Source organism: Thamnophis elegans, chromosome 10 (assembly GCF_009769535.1).
Source record: "Thamnophis elegans isolate rThaEle1 chromosome 10, rThaEle1.pri, whole genome shotgun sequence".
In the NCBI taxonomy this organism is placed as follows: Eukaryota; Metazoa; Chordata; class Lepidosauria; order Squamata; family Colubridae; genus Thamnophis; species Thamnophis elegans.
Genome location: NC_045550.1, coordinates 65272883 through 65289694, shown reverse-complemented (window position 1 = coordinate 65289694; position 16812 = coordinate 65272883). Strand labels below are relative to the sequence as shown.

Below are 16812 nucleotides of genomic sequence, written 5' to 3'. Positions count from 1 at the left end.
TGGATTTGTTGCACAGGTGGTGCACTGGTGCACAGGTACACTGGATTTGTTGCACAGGATTTGTTCCACGCTGGAATTCACTGAGCTCCTGAGAGCGACCCATCCTTTCACCAATGTTTGTCAAAACAGTCTGCATGCCTAGGTACTTGATTTTATACACCTGTGGCCATGGAAGTGATTGGAACACCTGATTCTGATTATGTGGATGGGTGAGCGAATACTTTTGGCAATATAGTGTATGTCCCAGGGACACAGCAGCCCTCATAAATGTGAGTCAGTTGTCAAGCATCCGAATATAAATCACGTGGCCATGGAGATGCTGCAACAGTCATACGTGCGAAAAATGGTCATAAGCCCCTTTTTTCAGTGCTGTTGTAACTTTGGTCACTAAATGAACTGTTGTAAGTCGAGGACTTCATGAAACACCAATCACAATATTTTTGAGAATCCCTTATTGTTCAAGTATTCATTTTCCGGGAATAAGTTTCTTGTAGAATACTTAAGCTATGAAGCACTCATAACACAATCCTACAATACGATTTTTCTCTTGGTTAAATGTTAAAATCTGTGGTTCTCATCTCACAAGGTGCATCATTGTGTAGAGATGGATGAATACAGTGGGAATTTTCAGAAGGACTCACCCACTGATGCTGCTGGCCTTTGGAGATAGTTAGGTGGTTGTTGTTAGTTATGAAGTAGTGTCTGACCCATCGCGGCCCCATGGACCACGTTCCTCCAGGCCTTCCTGTCCTCTACCATCCTCTGGAGTCCATTGAAGCTCTCACCAACTGCTTCGGGGACTCCATCCAGCCACCTCATTCCCTGGCCCAGTGATTTCCCCTGCAAAGCTCCATTAGGAAGCCTTGAGTTAATGGCTGGTAAATGTTTATGCAAGGGAACCCCTGAAGCACAGCCTGCGCTTGGAGAGGAGTCCAGTGGGGTTCCTAGTCGTGCATGTTTTAAGTTCTGTTTTGGTTTTTGTCCTGTGTTGGAAGCACCGAAGTATTTCTGTGGCAAAAGGATTTAGCAATAGCACTTAGACTTATATACCACTTCGCAGTATTTTATAGCCCTCTCTAAGAGCTTTACAGGGTCAGCATATTTGCCCCCCGACAATCTGGGTCCTCATTTTGCTGACCTCGGAAAGATGGGAGGCTAAGTCAACCTTGAGCCAATTAGGATTGAACTCCTGGCAGTGGGCAGAGTTAGCCTGCAAGATTGCATTTTAACCACTGCGCCACCACTGCTCCTTGCTGGTGATATGACCATTCCCCAGGGGATGCCTAATTGAGGGCTTCCTTTGTTGTCCTTGTGAAGTTGCCCATCGAAGTGATACCCATTAATCTACTCGCGATCGCTCTTTTTTTGAACTGGCAGGCCATCAGGAGCTGGAGCTCGTGATGGGTGCTCGCTCCGTCCTATAGCAGCAACGGATCTCGAATGCCACAAACCTGCCGATCGGCAGCCCAGCGTTCGAGCCTCATGAACTACCTCGTTGTCAGGGTTCTAAATAATAAATCCATTTCAAGCAACACTCCAAGGCAATTGGATTCATCCAAGAATAGCTTTATTGGATACATCATATTGGCACATATCTGGTGAAAACCGACTCTGAAAAGTCCCACGGTTTTTCACCTAATTAAAAGTAAAAGTTTTTCTCTCAACCTCGAACAATCACATGGTCCAATTAAGGCGCAGTCTGATGGTCTGGGGACCTCACTCCTTCTTCTTCCAACCACGAGAATGTCCTTGGTTCCCAGGGGAAAATATTTTATTTTAGCTACAACACCCCAGCTATCTCTAATCCACCCTCCCTATCCCTCAGCTCCAGTGTGGTGGCTGTTCTGACCTAGGTTTCCTTAAAAAGCATGAAGCAGAGTCTGGGTCCCGGCCGAACCTCTTTTATTTACACGACTGTGAATTCCTTTCATTCCGAGTCAGCAAGGCTTGGCAAACAGTCTTTTAGAGGAATATTTATCAACGCGAACCTTATCTCGCTTTGCGAGGTGCCAGATAACTAGTTTCCAAACTTAGGGCAAGGGCAACACTTGGCACAGAGTGTCTTATAGTCACAAAAAGAACTTTCCATTCTTGAAATGACTGAAGGAACGAATTGTTTCCTGCAAAATTCCCCTCCCCATTCGCTCCTCTTTTGTTTCCTCTGGGAGGGGCCAATCACCTCCAAGGCCGAAGTCGACCCTGCTTTCTTAGTTGTTCTTGTCTTCTGGCAGCTCTGCGCATGCACAGACTGGGAACAGGCTCCAGCTGTTCCTCTGCCTCACTGCTGTCTAGTTTTAAAGGCCTTGAAAAAAGTGGCTTATGACTGTTTTTCACACTTAACCACCATTCCAGCATTCCCTTGGTCATGTGGTCACAATTCGGAGAATTGATGATTCTGTCATACTTATGACGGTTTCTGAGTCTTGGGGTTGTGTGTTCCTCTTTTTGAGACCTATTGACAAGCAAAGCCAATGGGGAAGCCAGGTTCATTTAACGACCATGTCACTAACTTAAACAACTGCAGTGATTTGCCCAACGCCCATGGCAATAATGGCTGCAAGATGGGTCAAAATGTACTTCACATCTGTCTTGCTTAGCGATGGAACTATTGGGCTCAATTGTGGTCGTAAGTTGAGGACCACTTATGTTCTGAATTGCTCTGGGAAGCCTTTTTGAATTTGGATCCACTTCAATTATGGAAAAACCACTCCCTAGGATGGGCTTTTTTTTGCAGGGGGAAGCACCGTTGGGGCAACCATGATCTGGATCAGGGATCAGCAACCCACAGCTCTGGAGCCACATGTGGCTCTTTAATCCCTCTGCTGCAGCTCCTGTCACCAGTTGGCTCCACAATTAATAGGGCTTTTGGTTAGGACAGGTAGAGGAAAAAGAATGCCATGCTAGGAGGAGACTCTATGGTTGGGGAACCAAACTTTGGTCATCAGAGAAAAAAGGATGCTGTACTAGGAGGAGACTCTATGGTGGGGGAACCAGATTTCTGGCCAGCAGAGGAAAAAGGATGCTGTGCTAGGAGGAGACTCTATGGTGGGGGAACCGGACTTCTGGCCAGCAGAGGAAAAAGGATGCCGCGCTAGGAGGAGACTATAGTGGGGGCAACCTGACTTCTGGTTGGCTCTAGAATTGAATGGGGGGCTTCCGTTTAGGACCTTTATGGCTCTTTGGGAGTTTAAAGTTGCCGACCCCTGTCCTAGGCAAGTAGCCCCCAATCTTTTGGGCACCAGGGTCCATATCTGTGGAGAGATGTTTTTCCGTGGACTGGTAGAACCGTGGTTTCATGTGCTGCCTGCATCCCGCAGATGGGGTTTCACTTGTTTTTGTGGCCTGGTTTCTGGCATGCCACGGCCCGGTGTTCGTCCATGGACCAGGGAGGTTGGCGCCCCCTGCCTTAAACTCTCTATGCCAGGGGTGTCCAACCTTGGCAGCGTTTAAGACTTGTGGGCTTCAACTTCCAGAATTCCTCAGCCAGCTGACTGAGGAATTCTGGGAGTTGAAGTCCACAAGTCTTAAAAGTTGCCAAGGTTGGAGATCCCTACTCTATGCTTTACTGGTGGTCACCTTTTGAATCAACTTTTAAGTGGAATGGACGAGAAAAGGGAACATATAGACAGTTTATGAAACTGCCTCTCTGGAGACTTAGCAAGGATCAGTAAGTTAGGCAGCTGCATTAAAGATTTATGTACCAAAAGCAGCCTGACAGCCATTAGACAATGTTGCTTAATGCCCTATTTCCAAAGGTGATATCTGCTTTGAGTGATTTTTAAAAGAATAATTAAGGGAGAGTCTAAGGCTAGCATCTTTTGAGCAGTAGGCGAGTGAGATTCTCCTGGGTCGTGCCAGACTCCTTGAATGAATACAGTACTGATAGTCCTTGACTTACAACAATTCATTTAGTGACCGTTCACGGTTACAACACTGTTACAGCACTGAAAAAAGTTATGACCGTTTCGCACACTTAATGACGGCTACATGACCAAGACCAAAGTTCAGTGGTGGAAGCCAGATTCATTGAACAACAATGTTACTAACTTGAACAACTGCAATGATTCACTTAACAACAGTGGCAAGAAGGTGGTAAAATAGGACAAAACGCTCCTAACAAATGTTTCACTTGGCAGCGTGAATTTTGGGCTGAATTGTGGTTGTAAGTCAAGGACTCCCTGTGGTGAAATCTTATCTGGCCATGACCGTGGGCAATTCAGATAACTTTCTCCTTGAGCGTGTGTTAGCCTGAATCTTGTTTTATTTACTTATTTTGATTTTTATCCCATCTTTATTTTTCTTTATAAATCACTTGAGCCGGCAAACGTATCTAATACTCCTTCCTCCTCCTGTTTTTCCCACAACAACCCTACGAGGTGGGTTGGGCTGGGAGAAAAGGACTGGCCCAAAGTCACCTAGCTGGCTTTCATGCCTAAGGCAGGGGACTAGAACTCACAGTCTCCTGGTGATTGGCCCAAAGTCACCCAGCTGGCTTTCATGCTTAAGTGGGCACTAGAACTCACAGTCTCCTGGTGATTGGCCCAAAGTCACTCAGCTAGCTTTCATGCTTAAGTGGGCACTAGAACTCACAGTCTCCTGGTGATTGGCCCAAAGTCACCCAGCCTAAGGAGAGACTAAAACTCATCATCTCCTGGCGATTGACTTAGAATCGCCCAGCTGCCTTTCATGCCCAAGGCAGGATTCTAGAACTCACAGCCTCCTGTTTCCTACACCTTAACCACTAGACAAAACTGTCCCTCTGGTTTTGCTTAATGGTCTGATGCAGCATTTCTCAAGCCTCCCTATCAGATGTCATCTTCCAGAATGCTGGTTGGAGGAATTCTGGGAGTTGAAGTCCACACATCTTACGCTTTGCTGAGAGTTAGAAATGCTGGTGTAAGGTGTTGTGCGAAGCCAGAAAAGGAGCTGATGCAGTAACTGACTTAAGCAAATTATGGGAATGCAGGTGCTGTGTGCCAGGGTTGTCAAGTGTTCGGAGAATAAATCTGACTTCATCACAAATTGAAAACTATTGGGTAAAAAGAAGGCCAGTCTGGTACAGCATCAACTTCCTACGGTGGCCAACTGGGAAATAGGATCGGGTCCTATTTTCCAGGGGATGAAACACAGAGAGATTGTGTCTTTGATCAAAGTACAGGCATCAGGATAAGTGAATCCTACACATTTTCCCTCTGAAGGCCACACTATTCCATGAACCTCTTTCCACCTAGCTGTATCACTCTGAAAGGAATCTCTATAGATTGTGTCTACACAATTGTGAAGGGACACGGTGGCTCAGTGGCTAAGACGCTGAGCTTGTCGGTCAGAAAGGTCGGCAGTTTGGCAGTTCGAATCCCTAGCGCCGTGTAATGGAGTGAGCTCCCGTTCCTTGTCCCAGCTTCTGCCATTCTAGCAGTACGAAAGCATTTAAAAATGCAAGTAGAAAAATAGGGAACATCTTTGGTTGGAAAGTAACAGTGCTCTGTGAGCCTTCGGTGTTTAGTCATGCCGGCCACATGACCACGGAGACGTCTTTGGACAGTGCTGGCTCTTTGGCTTTGAAACGGAGATGAGCACCGCCCCCTAGAGTCGGGAGCGACTAGCACATGTGTGAGGGGAATCTTTACATTTACTTTACACAATTGTGGTTGAATCAAGTGGCCTCAAAAATCAAATATAAGTAGTCCTCGACTTAGAACTTTTCAAAGTTACAATCGCACTGAAAAAATGTGATTTACGATAATTTTTCATAATAGCACTAGCACTTAGGCTTATATACTGCTTCACGGTGCTTTACAGCCCTCTCCAAGCGGTTTACAGAGTCAGCATGTTGCCCCCAACAATCTGGGTCCTCATTTTACCGACTTCTGAAGTATTGGAAGGCTGAGTCAACTTTGAGTCGGTCAGGATCGAACTGCTGGTAATCAGCAGAATTAGCCTGCAATACTGCATTCTAACCATTGCACTACCATGGCTCTTCGCACACGACTGTTGTGGCCTCGAGTTAAAAGCAGGACAAGTAAGTTTTGAAACGTTCTCAGTTGCAAAGTACCATTGCAAATTGGACCTATTAAACCATCTGGCACTAAAGGGCAAAACTCCCTGGTCTTTGCCAAGGGACAGAATGCTGTAATTTTACTTCCGTCGATTGGGATCAGCCTGATAATGGTGGGTGTACACATTAGTACGGTTGCCAGCACTAAGCTTCTTATAAAAGGATTTCAGTAATTCTTGCTTCAAATTCCCTGGGTACTGGTTTTCACTTACCGTATTTTTCAGAGTGTAAGAAACACCTTTTCCCCTTAAAAAGGAGGATAAAAATCTGGGTGCGCCTTATACACTGAATGCAGCATTTTTGGCCTCCTGAAACACCACTCCCCTTGCAAAATGGCTGTGCATAGCCTTTAGGAGGCTTCCAGGGTCATCCTGGGGGCTGGGGAGGGCAAAAATGAGGGGAAAATGAACCTTTTTTTGCTCATTTTTGTCCCCAGCCCCCGCCCCCAGGAGCACTCTACAAACCTCCTAAAGGCTATTCATGCCCTTTTTGGGGCAAAGAACGGACCCACTTTCGCGACAAACAGGTCATTTTGAGAGGTCTGTGAGTACAAAAACTTTTTTTTTTAATTTCCCTCTTCAAAATCTTGGTGCGTCTTATACTCCGTTGAGTCTTATACTCTGAAAAATACGGTAGTCTTCCATGAAAATGCTTATCAGGCTATCTTTAAAACTGCAGCATGCTTTTTTAAAAAAATTGTTGTTAGTTGCAAAGTCGTGTTCGACCCATCGTGACCCCCATGGACAATGATCCTCCAGGCTTTCCTGTCCTCTATCATCCTCTGGAGTCCATTTAAGCTCACGCTTACTGCTTTGGCGACTCCATCCAGCCACCTCCTTCTCTGCCGTCCCCTTCTTCTTTTGCCCTCCATCTTTCCCAGCATGAGGCTCTTCTCCAGTGAGTCCTTCCTTCTCATTAGGTGGCCAAAGTATTTGAGTTTCATCTTCAGGATCTGGCCTTCTAAAGAGCAGTCAGGGTTGATCTCCTCCAGGACTGACCTGTTGGATTGCCTTGCAGTCCAAGGGACTCAATGCAGGAGTCTTCTCCAGCACCAGAGTTCAAAGGCCTCCATTCTTTGGCACTCAGCCTTTCTTATGGTCCAACCTTCACAGCCATCCATTGCAACTGGAAAATCATTGCCTTGACTAGACATACTTTTGTTGGCAGGGTGATGTCTCTGCTTTTTTAGTATGCTGTTTAGATTTCCATAGCTTTCCTCCCCGGGAGCAAGGATTTTTTGATTTCTTGTCTGCAGTCCCCATCTGGGGTGGTCTTGGAGCCCAGGAAAATAAAATCTGTCACTACATTTTTGATACCTACATATACGCATTTTGTTTGGGGATAATATAAAATACAAATTAAAATAAAGAGAATAGGGAAATGGGGAAGGGGAAGAGGGGTGTAGGGTAAGTAGGAAAGAGGAAAGAAAAGCATTGACTCCCAGAGTTTTTCAGTCCAGTAAAATACAAAATAGAATTACAGCCTCAACTTTTTATGTTGACGTGTTTAGTAAATACTTGCTATTTCTTAAACAGCAAACTAATTATTATTATTATCCGCGTCGTCTTTACTGTCCCTTCTAATTGGTATTATTATTACTCAGTTGCTTTGGATGTATACTAAAAGCTTCCACACCAGAGACAAATTCCTTGTGCGTCTAATTATACTTGGCCAATAAAGAATATTTTATTCTACTCTGTTCTGTTCTATGTTCCATTTTTTTCATTCTATTCTACTCTGTTCTGTTCTGTCCCATCCTATTCAACCCACAGTCGAAATTTCATATATATATTTCTTGTTTTGAGTCTAGAAGTGGCTTCCAAATAGAAAGAAAACTACATTCTTTTCTCTTGTTTAAAATGGTTAATTTTGCCATAATTGTGCCAGCTCCATCACTTCCCCCCCCCCCCAAAAAAAAACTGCATTTAATTTCCTATTTTGTTTTATGGAAGGGATGATTCCCAAAACCTTGTTTGCAGTACCTGAAGTGGTTCTGTCAAAATTTTAATTCTAGGGGACTGAACTTCAGTGAGCCGGTTTTTCCCGTTCCCTGAAAAAAAAAAACCATTTAAAACAGCGAGTGGGAGGCTTCCTTCCTATTCCCTATGCCGTCAAAGAAATGGCCATTTGTGGTAAAACAGGTTTTGCCGCTGTGGCTGTTAACAAGCCAGGAAAGGATAAATTACCTCCCTGGCACACTTACAAATTGCACCTTATTTTAAGGCCAAGAGAAAAATGGATACAACCTCAGGTTTGGTGAGAAGATAACCACGTTTCCCCAAAAATGAGATCCAACCAGAAAATAAGCCCTAACGCTTATTTTTGGGAGCAAAAAATAATATAAGACCCGGTCTTATTTTTTGGGAAACACAATATTAACCTGCCAATAGGATGTGGAAAATAAATTCAGAACCAGAGATGAAGTGAACACAAATCCATCTTCTTTGATGAAGATGATCATTTAATCATTTTGTTGTGTCTAACTCTTGCCGATCCCATAGGCCCCATCTCTCCACATCTTTCCATTTCTCACTACTACTTTGAGTTGCTCTCTGCTCTGGCTGGTGTCAGCTTTGATGGTGTCCAGCCACCCTGTTCTTTTGCAGCCTGGTTTCCTTTCACAGGTAGTCCTCGACTTAACAACAGTTTATTTAGCGACCATTCGAAGTTACAAGAGCGCTGAAAGAAGGGACACTTAAGACCATTGCAGCATCCCCCAGGGTCATATGTTCAAAATTCCAGCCGCTTGGCAACTGACTCATATTTATGACGGTTGCAGTGTCCCAGGGTCATGCGATGATTCCCCTGTTGCGAACATCTGATAAGCTAAGTCAGTGGGGAGGTCTGATTCATGTAACAACTGTGTTGCTAACTTAACAACTTGGAATGACTCATTTAACAAATGCAGCAAGAACGGTTGTAAAATGGGGACTTAACAAATGTTGCACTTAGCAACAGAAATTTGGGGCTCAACTGTTGTTGCAAGTCGAGGACTCCTTGTGCAGCTTACTATTATTCCAAACGCGATTGCTTTCTCCAGTGAATTCCCGTGCACGAAAGAATATTCTTAAAAGGTTGTAGAAAAAAGAGATTTATTGCCTGGTGCTAAAAAAGAAATCTAGGGTGTCCAACCTCTCCCTTTCGGAAGCTAGGAGATTGGAATATTATGAAGCACATCCAGAGAAACAAACGGCATTGATTTTCTCGATGCACAGAAGGCGTTTGATAATGTAAACTGGCAGTTTACGTTGATGCAACTAAAAGTTATGGATTTGGGGGAGAGGTTTATGAATATGATTAAGACAATATGTTATAAACAAAGTGCAATGCTGATGGTAAATGGAGATATGACTGAAAGGCTTATGAAAGGTATAAGACAAGGATGTCTGCTGTCCTCATTACTATTCTTATTGACGTTGGAAGTACTAAATAGAAATGTAAGACAGGATAAAGAGATAACGGGCGTGGAAATAAGAAAGGAAGAATGCAAATTGCAGGCGTTTGCAGACGATTTGGTTTTCAAAGCTTTGTGATGTCCCTGTGTCACTAACAAGTTTCACACCTTGATGTAAGGAGGGTGCCCATCCCTGGCCTTTGCTCACTCAGCAAAAAGGGTGAGGAACAAAATGACAACCTATGAACATCCTTCTCGCTGAACTCTTGTTTTTTCTTCCTGTCCCTCTGGTTTAGTGTTGGTTAAGACTTATTAAAATAAGCAGATGGTATAACTTCCTAGGAAAGAGAAAAAAGGTAGGAGTCAGGCACTGAGAAGAGAAGAGAAATAGACTTATAATTCAGAGATGGGGGCTTACAGGACTCACAGCATCTCCCTTGTAGCACTGATAAGGTTACTTAGTTGGGTAATGAAATGTCTGCAAGAAAACAATCATGCTCGGGAGAACTAAGGACCTCACAGCACTCTTCCAAGCTAGTCAAATTGGCATGTACTTGTGACGGTTTGCAGCATCCCAGGCTCACGCGCTCGCCAATCTCCTCAGCGGGCTTCCAACAAGCTAACTCAACGGAGGAACCCATATTCGGGTAACAACTGCACTGATTCGCTTAACAACCATAGCAAAAGAGAGAAAAAACCTTGCCAGAATGGGCACAATGGATGTAACACCTGTATTGCTTTAGCCAACAGAAATCCTGGTCAATTGAAGACTTAGCTGTCTCAAAAACCATAGTGTTTGCATGACCCAATAATAGATTACGTAAATGGCAAATTAAAGGGACACCCCCCCCCCCGTAGATGTGGTACATATTTTAAGTATTTGGGGGTGCGGTTTCAGGCTTCCTTATCTTGGGGGACATATGTTTAATTATTGGGCAAGAGTGATCTAATGTAAGTTCACAGCTGCCTTTGAGATGCTCTGTTTTAACGGGGGAACACATTTTATTCTGCAGCTTGCAAGGTTTTTCTGGCTGAGGTCATCTCTCGGCTTCTTTATGGTATTCCAATTTGCAAAGTTTAATATCCTGGAAACTTTCCAGTCCAAATTTATAACAGCAGCGTTCACAGCTCCATAATGCACCAAGAATGCTATTTTGCGGTTAGAGACAGATTTGATTTCTCTGAGTGCCAAACCCCAGTTCTATCTTCTTAATTACTGGTTGACATTGATTTTTTTTACTTTACTTTTTTTTACTTTTGCCTTTATTTGTATGCCGCCCTTTTCCCTAAGGGGACTCAGGGCGGCTCACAATTCAAAAGGGAGGGGGAAACAACAAACAATAAACAATACAGCATATTAAAAGAGAAAAAACGCAACAATCACACCATTTTTTATTTTAATCTCTCCTCTGATTTTCTTACCTCACCACTGATTCTCAGAGACTGTTTTAAATCAACATGGCTAAGAAAAGGAAATGGCAAACTCCAGTCCTTAGTACCTTTGGTGGAAAGTGTCTGTCCATTAGGGCTTTGAAAATGCCAAGCGTCATCTTAAACGATGGGATATTGATACTAACAAAGGAGGATATTTTTGTATTCGTATAGCCTTTATTGTATAAAATAAATACAACAAAATTGGATATTTTCACCTCAGGGTTGAAATGAAGGGTCCTTGGTGCTCTCTGAGCTTGCTTGTTTCTTGCAGACATTTCATTACCCAGCTAGGTAACATCATCAGGGTAGGATGTTAGGATATGGCATATTGATTTTCGAACCAGTGTAAGCCTACCATGTTTTCCCGAAAATAAGACCCTGTCTTATATTTTTTTGGCCACTCCAAAAGGCACCAGGTCTTATTTTTTTGGGGGGGTGTCATGCCTCCTCTGGCCTCCTTTTCGCTCTCAGACGCCTTCAGGAACTCCTTCTGCAGCTGGCCAGGCTTTCCTAAAAGGCTTCTGCAGCCGATTGTTATCGATCGATCCAGAGCTCTGTTATCTGCTGCAGAAGCCTTTAGGGAAGCCTTGTCAGGGTGTCAAATAGCATCCAAAAGTAAAGCCGAGTCCAAGGCAAAGTTTTGCTCGAAGTTCCAATTTATTAAGAGAGCCACGTTGGCACATCTGGGAAAACCTGAATCTGAAAGCTTCCCAGTTTCCCCCACCCAATTGAATGTTCAAGATCTTGCCCCCCCCCCACACCCACAAGTCCATCACATGGTCCACTTGTCCACTGGCTGTTCTACCCATCCAGTTCCGGTCAGGTGCAGAGGTGCAAAGACAAAGGATGACCTTGGCTTTCTAGAAAGAATTTTGTTATGGCCACATAGCATCTAACTCCTTAGAATCCCACCTCTCATTTCCCCACAATAGAAAATGCATAGTAGAATATTAGAAAGTGTGGCAGGCCAAAGATCCAAAAGAAAAGATGGCTGCAGGCCTGACATTCGTCTCAAATGGCTTGTGTGCCATTATACCTAATTCTGAAATTTCATCAGGCCTTCACCTTGACCAGGGTAGATGGTCCACCCTCTGCAGTCCTGCGGAGATGATATAAAAATTACTCCTTTTCAGCAGTATCTATGTTTGCATGGAGAGAGAGATGCTCACCTAAGCCAGGTGCTCTTTTATTGCCCTCTCTATAGGAAATCAAGGAAGGATTTAAAAATGGGTCCCATTTTAAACAATTTGCTGTGTAAAAAGCACAATCTCGGTCACGGTTTTTGTCTGTTGGCAATCTAGGCTGCCCAATTTGGCGCTATCATTGTCGTATCTGTCCTACCCAAGGATGAAGTTTCTCGCACATTTTTGTCACCCCAAAAGTGCTTTTCCAAACAGAGATTGGAATTTCTTGGTTATTTCCTTGAAAACGTTTTTTTTGTTTGTGTGATTTGCTTCTAATCTGGAACACTTCCTCAAAAGAACTGAAGTTCAGAAGAACCAAAGAAACCTTATTTGATGAGAAGCAAAAAAGGTTTTCCAATGGGAGGGGGAGGGGAACCCCAAGAAAGTCCAGTTACCTTTTTTTTTGGGGGGGGGGAACCACCTTAGCAACAACCATGGCCTGGAGGATTGAGGGGTCTCTGCAGACATTCACACATTTTGGTGATTGCCAGTGCCGTTTGTATCTCAGTTAGCGTACATTACATACTAACTAAGATCGTGGAATCCGGCCCTCACAATTCCTGGCAAATAGATGGGGAAGAAATGGAGGTAGCGACAGATTTCATTTTTCTGGGCTCCAAGATCACCACAGCCAAGAAATCAAAAGATGCTTCTGGGGAGGAAATCTATGGCAAATCTAGACAGCATACTAAAAAGCAGAGACATCACCCTGCCAACAAAAGTGCGTATAGTCAAAGCTATGGTTTTCCCAGTTGCAATGGATGGTTGTGAAAATTGGACCATAAGGAAGGCTGAGCGCCAAAGAATGGAGGCCTTTGAACTCTGGTGCTGGAGAAGACTCCTGCGAGTCCCTTGGACTGCAAGGCCATCCAACCGGTCAGTCTTAGAGGAGATCAACCCTGGCTGCTCTTTAGAAGGCCAGATCCTGAAGAGGAAACTCAAGTACTTTGGCTACCTAATGAGAAGGAAGGACTCCCTGGAGAAGAGCCTCATGCTGGGAACGATGGAGGGCAAAAGAAGAAGGGGACGACAGAGAATGCGGTGGCTGGATGGAGTCACTGAAGCTAGCACTATCTATCTATCTATCTATCTATCCATCCATCCATCCATCCATCCATCCATCCATCCATCCATCCATCCATCCATCCATCCATCCATCCATCTATCTATCTATCTATCTATCTATCTATCTATCTATCTATCTATCTCTATCTCTCTACAGTATCTATCTATGTAACTATCATCTTCTGAAACTCAAATCCTTTGTCCACCTAAGGAGAAGGAAGGACTCCCTGGAGAAGAGCCTCATGCTGGGAAAGATTGAGGGCGAAAGAAGAAGGGGACGACAGAGAATGAGGTGGATGGATGGAGTCACTGAATCTCTCTCTCTCTCTCTCTCTCTCTCCAGTATCTATCTATCTATCTATCTATCTATCTATCTATCTATCTATCTATCTATCTATCTATCTATCTATCTATCTATCTTCTTCTGAAACTCAAATCCTTTGTCCACCTAATGAGAAGGAAGGACTCCCTGGAGAAGAGCCTCATGCTGGGAATGATGGAGAGCAAAAGAAGAAGGGGACGGCAGAGAAGGAGGTGGATGGATGGAGTCACCTAAGCAGAGGCAAGAGCTTAAATGGACTCCAGAGGATGGGAGAGGACAGGAAAGCCTGGAGGAATATTGTCCATGGGGTTGCGATGGGTTGGACACGACTTCACAACTAACAACAACACACCGACTGTCTCTTACATACTTTAGTGCAGTTTTTTTTAAAGCCGTGTTTACAATATCAGGTCTCTGTATTTAATGGCTGTGCTTCCTGGCCCCTGAGCCCTAATGAAGGCTTTGATTTGCTCACTCAGCTACTGTGTCCAGGTGTGGCAAACAGTGCTTGGTTGTGACCTCATCGTTGGCTGCTAAGGATCTGCCTTCCCTTTCCTCCCTCCTGCAGCCACCCACCCTGGGCGTTTAGGGCCAGGAGGAAGAAAGTGCTTCCTCCTGGCCTCAGCCCTGTGGTAGGGCGGGAGGGAGGGCGAGCTCGGGAGAAGTGCCAAGTTTTGAAAGACATGGCAGCTGGCTTCCGGGAGGTTAGCCCCCTGTCATGGGTAGCGTGAAGCCCTTGCCAAGGACAAGTTGTTGTTGGTTGACTTCAGGCCTTGACGTGGTCCTCGGGCAGCTGGCAGTTCCTTTTCCTCACCTCCGCCTTCAGGATTGTCTCTCCTTGTAAAATAGCTGGTGGGCCAGAATCTCTTTTACGTCGCCGTGCAGCCTGTAAGGTGAGATTAGAGAAGGCCACAGAAGTGTCAAGAAACGAGGAGACCCAGAGAGTCTTAACAGCGTCCCCGAGGAGTGGTAGCTTGAAATACATCCTAAGCATCCGCAGGGATTCTCTGCTCATGGCTCATTTTTTTTTTTGTGCTACCGTTCTTGGAACTTACCATATTTTTCAGAGTATAAGACGCACCTCCCACCCCCCAAGAGGATGAATATCTGGCTGCGTCTTATACATTGAATCCAACATTTTTGGCCTCCCGAAACCCTGCCCCAGCGCATCCCGTTTCTTTGCAAAAATGGACGTGCAGAGGGTTTGGGAGGCCTGCAAAGTAGTCTTGGGGGCTGGGGAAGCCAAAAACAAGCGAAAAAGGGACCATTTTTTGCTCGCTTTTGCTCCCCCCCTTTCCCCCAGTCTCCAGGCGCACTCTACAAGCTTTCAAAAGCTTATGCATGCCCTGTTTTTTTTTTCCAAAACAAATGGGCTCATTTTCACAAAAAACAGGCCCCACCAACCCCCCCAGCAGCACCTTGCAGGCCTCTCAAACTCTCCGCATGGCCCACTTTTCACAAAAAACTGGGCGTGCAGAGGGTTTAGGAGGCCTGCAGAGTGCAAAATCTTTTTTTTTAAATTTACCTCTTCAAAATCTTGGTGCGTCTTATAGTCCGAAAAATAGAGTAACTATGCTGGGCTCAGGAATTGGGGGGGTGGGTTGGACCCATTAAGGCAGACTTCTCTCCAACTTTTCCGGCATTGTGGACCGGCCGGAGTGCTGGGAGAGGAGACGGTTCCAGCAAGCATCCGTGCAGTTCCATATGCACAATTGATGGGACTCTGCACCCACCCCTTCCGCAAATGGAACGCGGGGCTATGCGCTTGCTGGCGCAAGTGAGGATTCGCAGGTGTACTCGCCTGTCACTTCCGCTATACGGTTCCAAGGCACTGCGGGCCTTGGTGGTGCGGTGTTTAGAGTGCAATACTGCAGGCTACTTCTGCTGATCAGCAGCTGCCAGCAGTTCGATTCTCAAGGTTGACTCAGCCTTCCATCCTTCCGAAGTGGGTAAAATGAGGACCCAGATTGTTGGGGGCAAATATGCTGCTCAGAGAGGGCTGTAAAGCACTGTGAAGTGGTATATAAGTCTAAATGCTATTGCTACTGCCCTCCCTCCCTTCCTTCCTTCTGGTTGACTCAGCCTTCCATCCTTCCAAGGTGGGTAAAATGAAAACCCAGTTTGTTTGGAGCAAATATGCTGACTCTATAAGCCGCTCAGGGAGGGCTGTAAAGCAGTGTATAAGTCTTAAGTGCTACTGCTATTGGCCCGAGAATCAGGGACCCCTGGATTAAGGGGTGGTTGTCGATGCCTATATCCTCATGGTTACATTAGACCCAAAATGCTTGTAGGCATCTCTCTAAGCTTTGTCTATCCTGTGTAAAGCATATTTTTTCTCTCTCTCCCCCCCCCCCCTTTTTCTGGTCCAGCAGATCCGAATACGAGATCCAAATCAGGGTGGCAAAGATATCACAGACGAAATAATGTCGGGCGCTAGAACTTCTTCTACCCCAACTCCTCCTCAGGTAAGGCAGTTTCTTTCCTCAACTCCATTTTCTCTTCCAAACGTCTCCCGCTTTGGCTGATAGCAAGTACCTTTGTGTTTATAATACAAAAGTTCCGGGACTAAACCACAGCCAACTTTTCTTATGGGTGAGCACTAGTAGCAATCTTAAGAGTTGGAAGGGACCTTGGAGGTCTTCCAGTCCAACCCCCTGCCTAGGTAGGAAACCCTACACCAGTGGTCCCCAACCCCCGGTCCGCGGACCGGTGCCGGGCCGTGGAGTACCTGGCACCGGGCCGTGCAGCGGCCGGGGGACATGATCGCTGCAGCGCAAAGGCTCCTGGGCCGTGCGCAAAAGCTCCAGGGAAGAGAGCCCCGCGCAGGTACGCAATCAATGTGTCGTCGCGAACAACGCCCCCCCACCCCTGCGCGCGCTCAGCGGGCCACGGTAAAATTATCAAAGGCTGACTGGTCCGTGGCGATAAAAAGGTTGGGGACCACTGCCCTACACCACTTCAGACAAATGCTTATCCAATATTTTCTTAAAAATTTCCAGTGTTGGAGCAACCGCAACTTCTGGAGGCAAGCAGTTCCACTGAATAATTGTTTAAAGGCCAGGAAATTTCTCCTTAGGTTGCTTCTCTCCTTGATTAGTTTCCACCCATTGCTTCTTGTCCTGCCTTCAGATGCTTTGGAGAATAGGTTGACCCCCCCCCCCTTCTTTGTGGCAGCCCCTGAGGTATTGGGATGATTGTTATTTATCGTATGGCACATTCACGTCACATTTTGATTAAAACACACAGATAAAAATGTGAAATATAAAATGCTATAAATGTAGATGTCTAGATTACAGATAATATGTTTTTTTGCTTCGTCACAGCCAGGAAATGAGCAAAGTCTCTATTATAAACTTTG

At 45.2% G+C, this 16812-nt stretch overlaps 1 protein-coding gene across 1 annotated transcript in view; it reads left to right on the top strand.

Moving 5' to 3' along the window:
* The window catches only part of EIF4G1 (eukaryotic translation initiation factor 4 gamma 1), a 189446-nt gene that overhangs the window by 74207 nt on the left and 98427 nt on the right, over positions 1 to 16812 (top strand). The window contains 1 exon segment of the mRNA XM_032225132.1: positions 15827 to 15919. Coding sequence (XP_032081023.1) covers positions 15827 to 15919 — 93 coding nt within the window.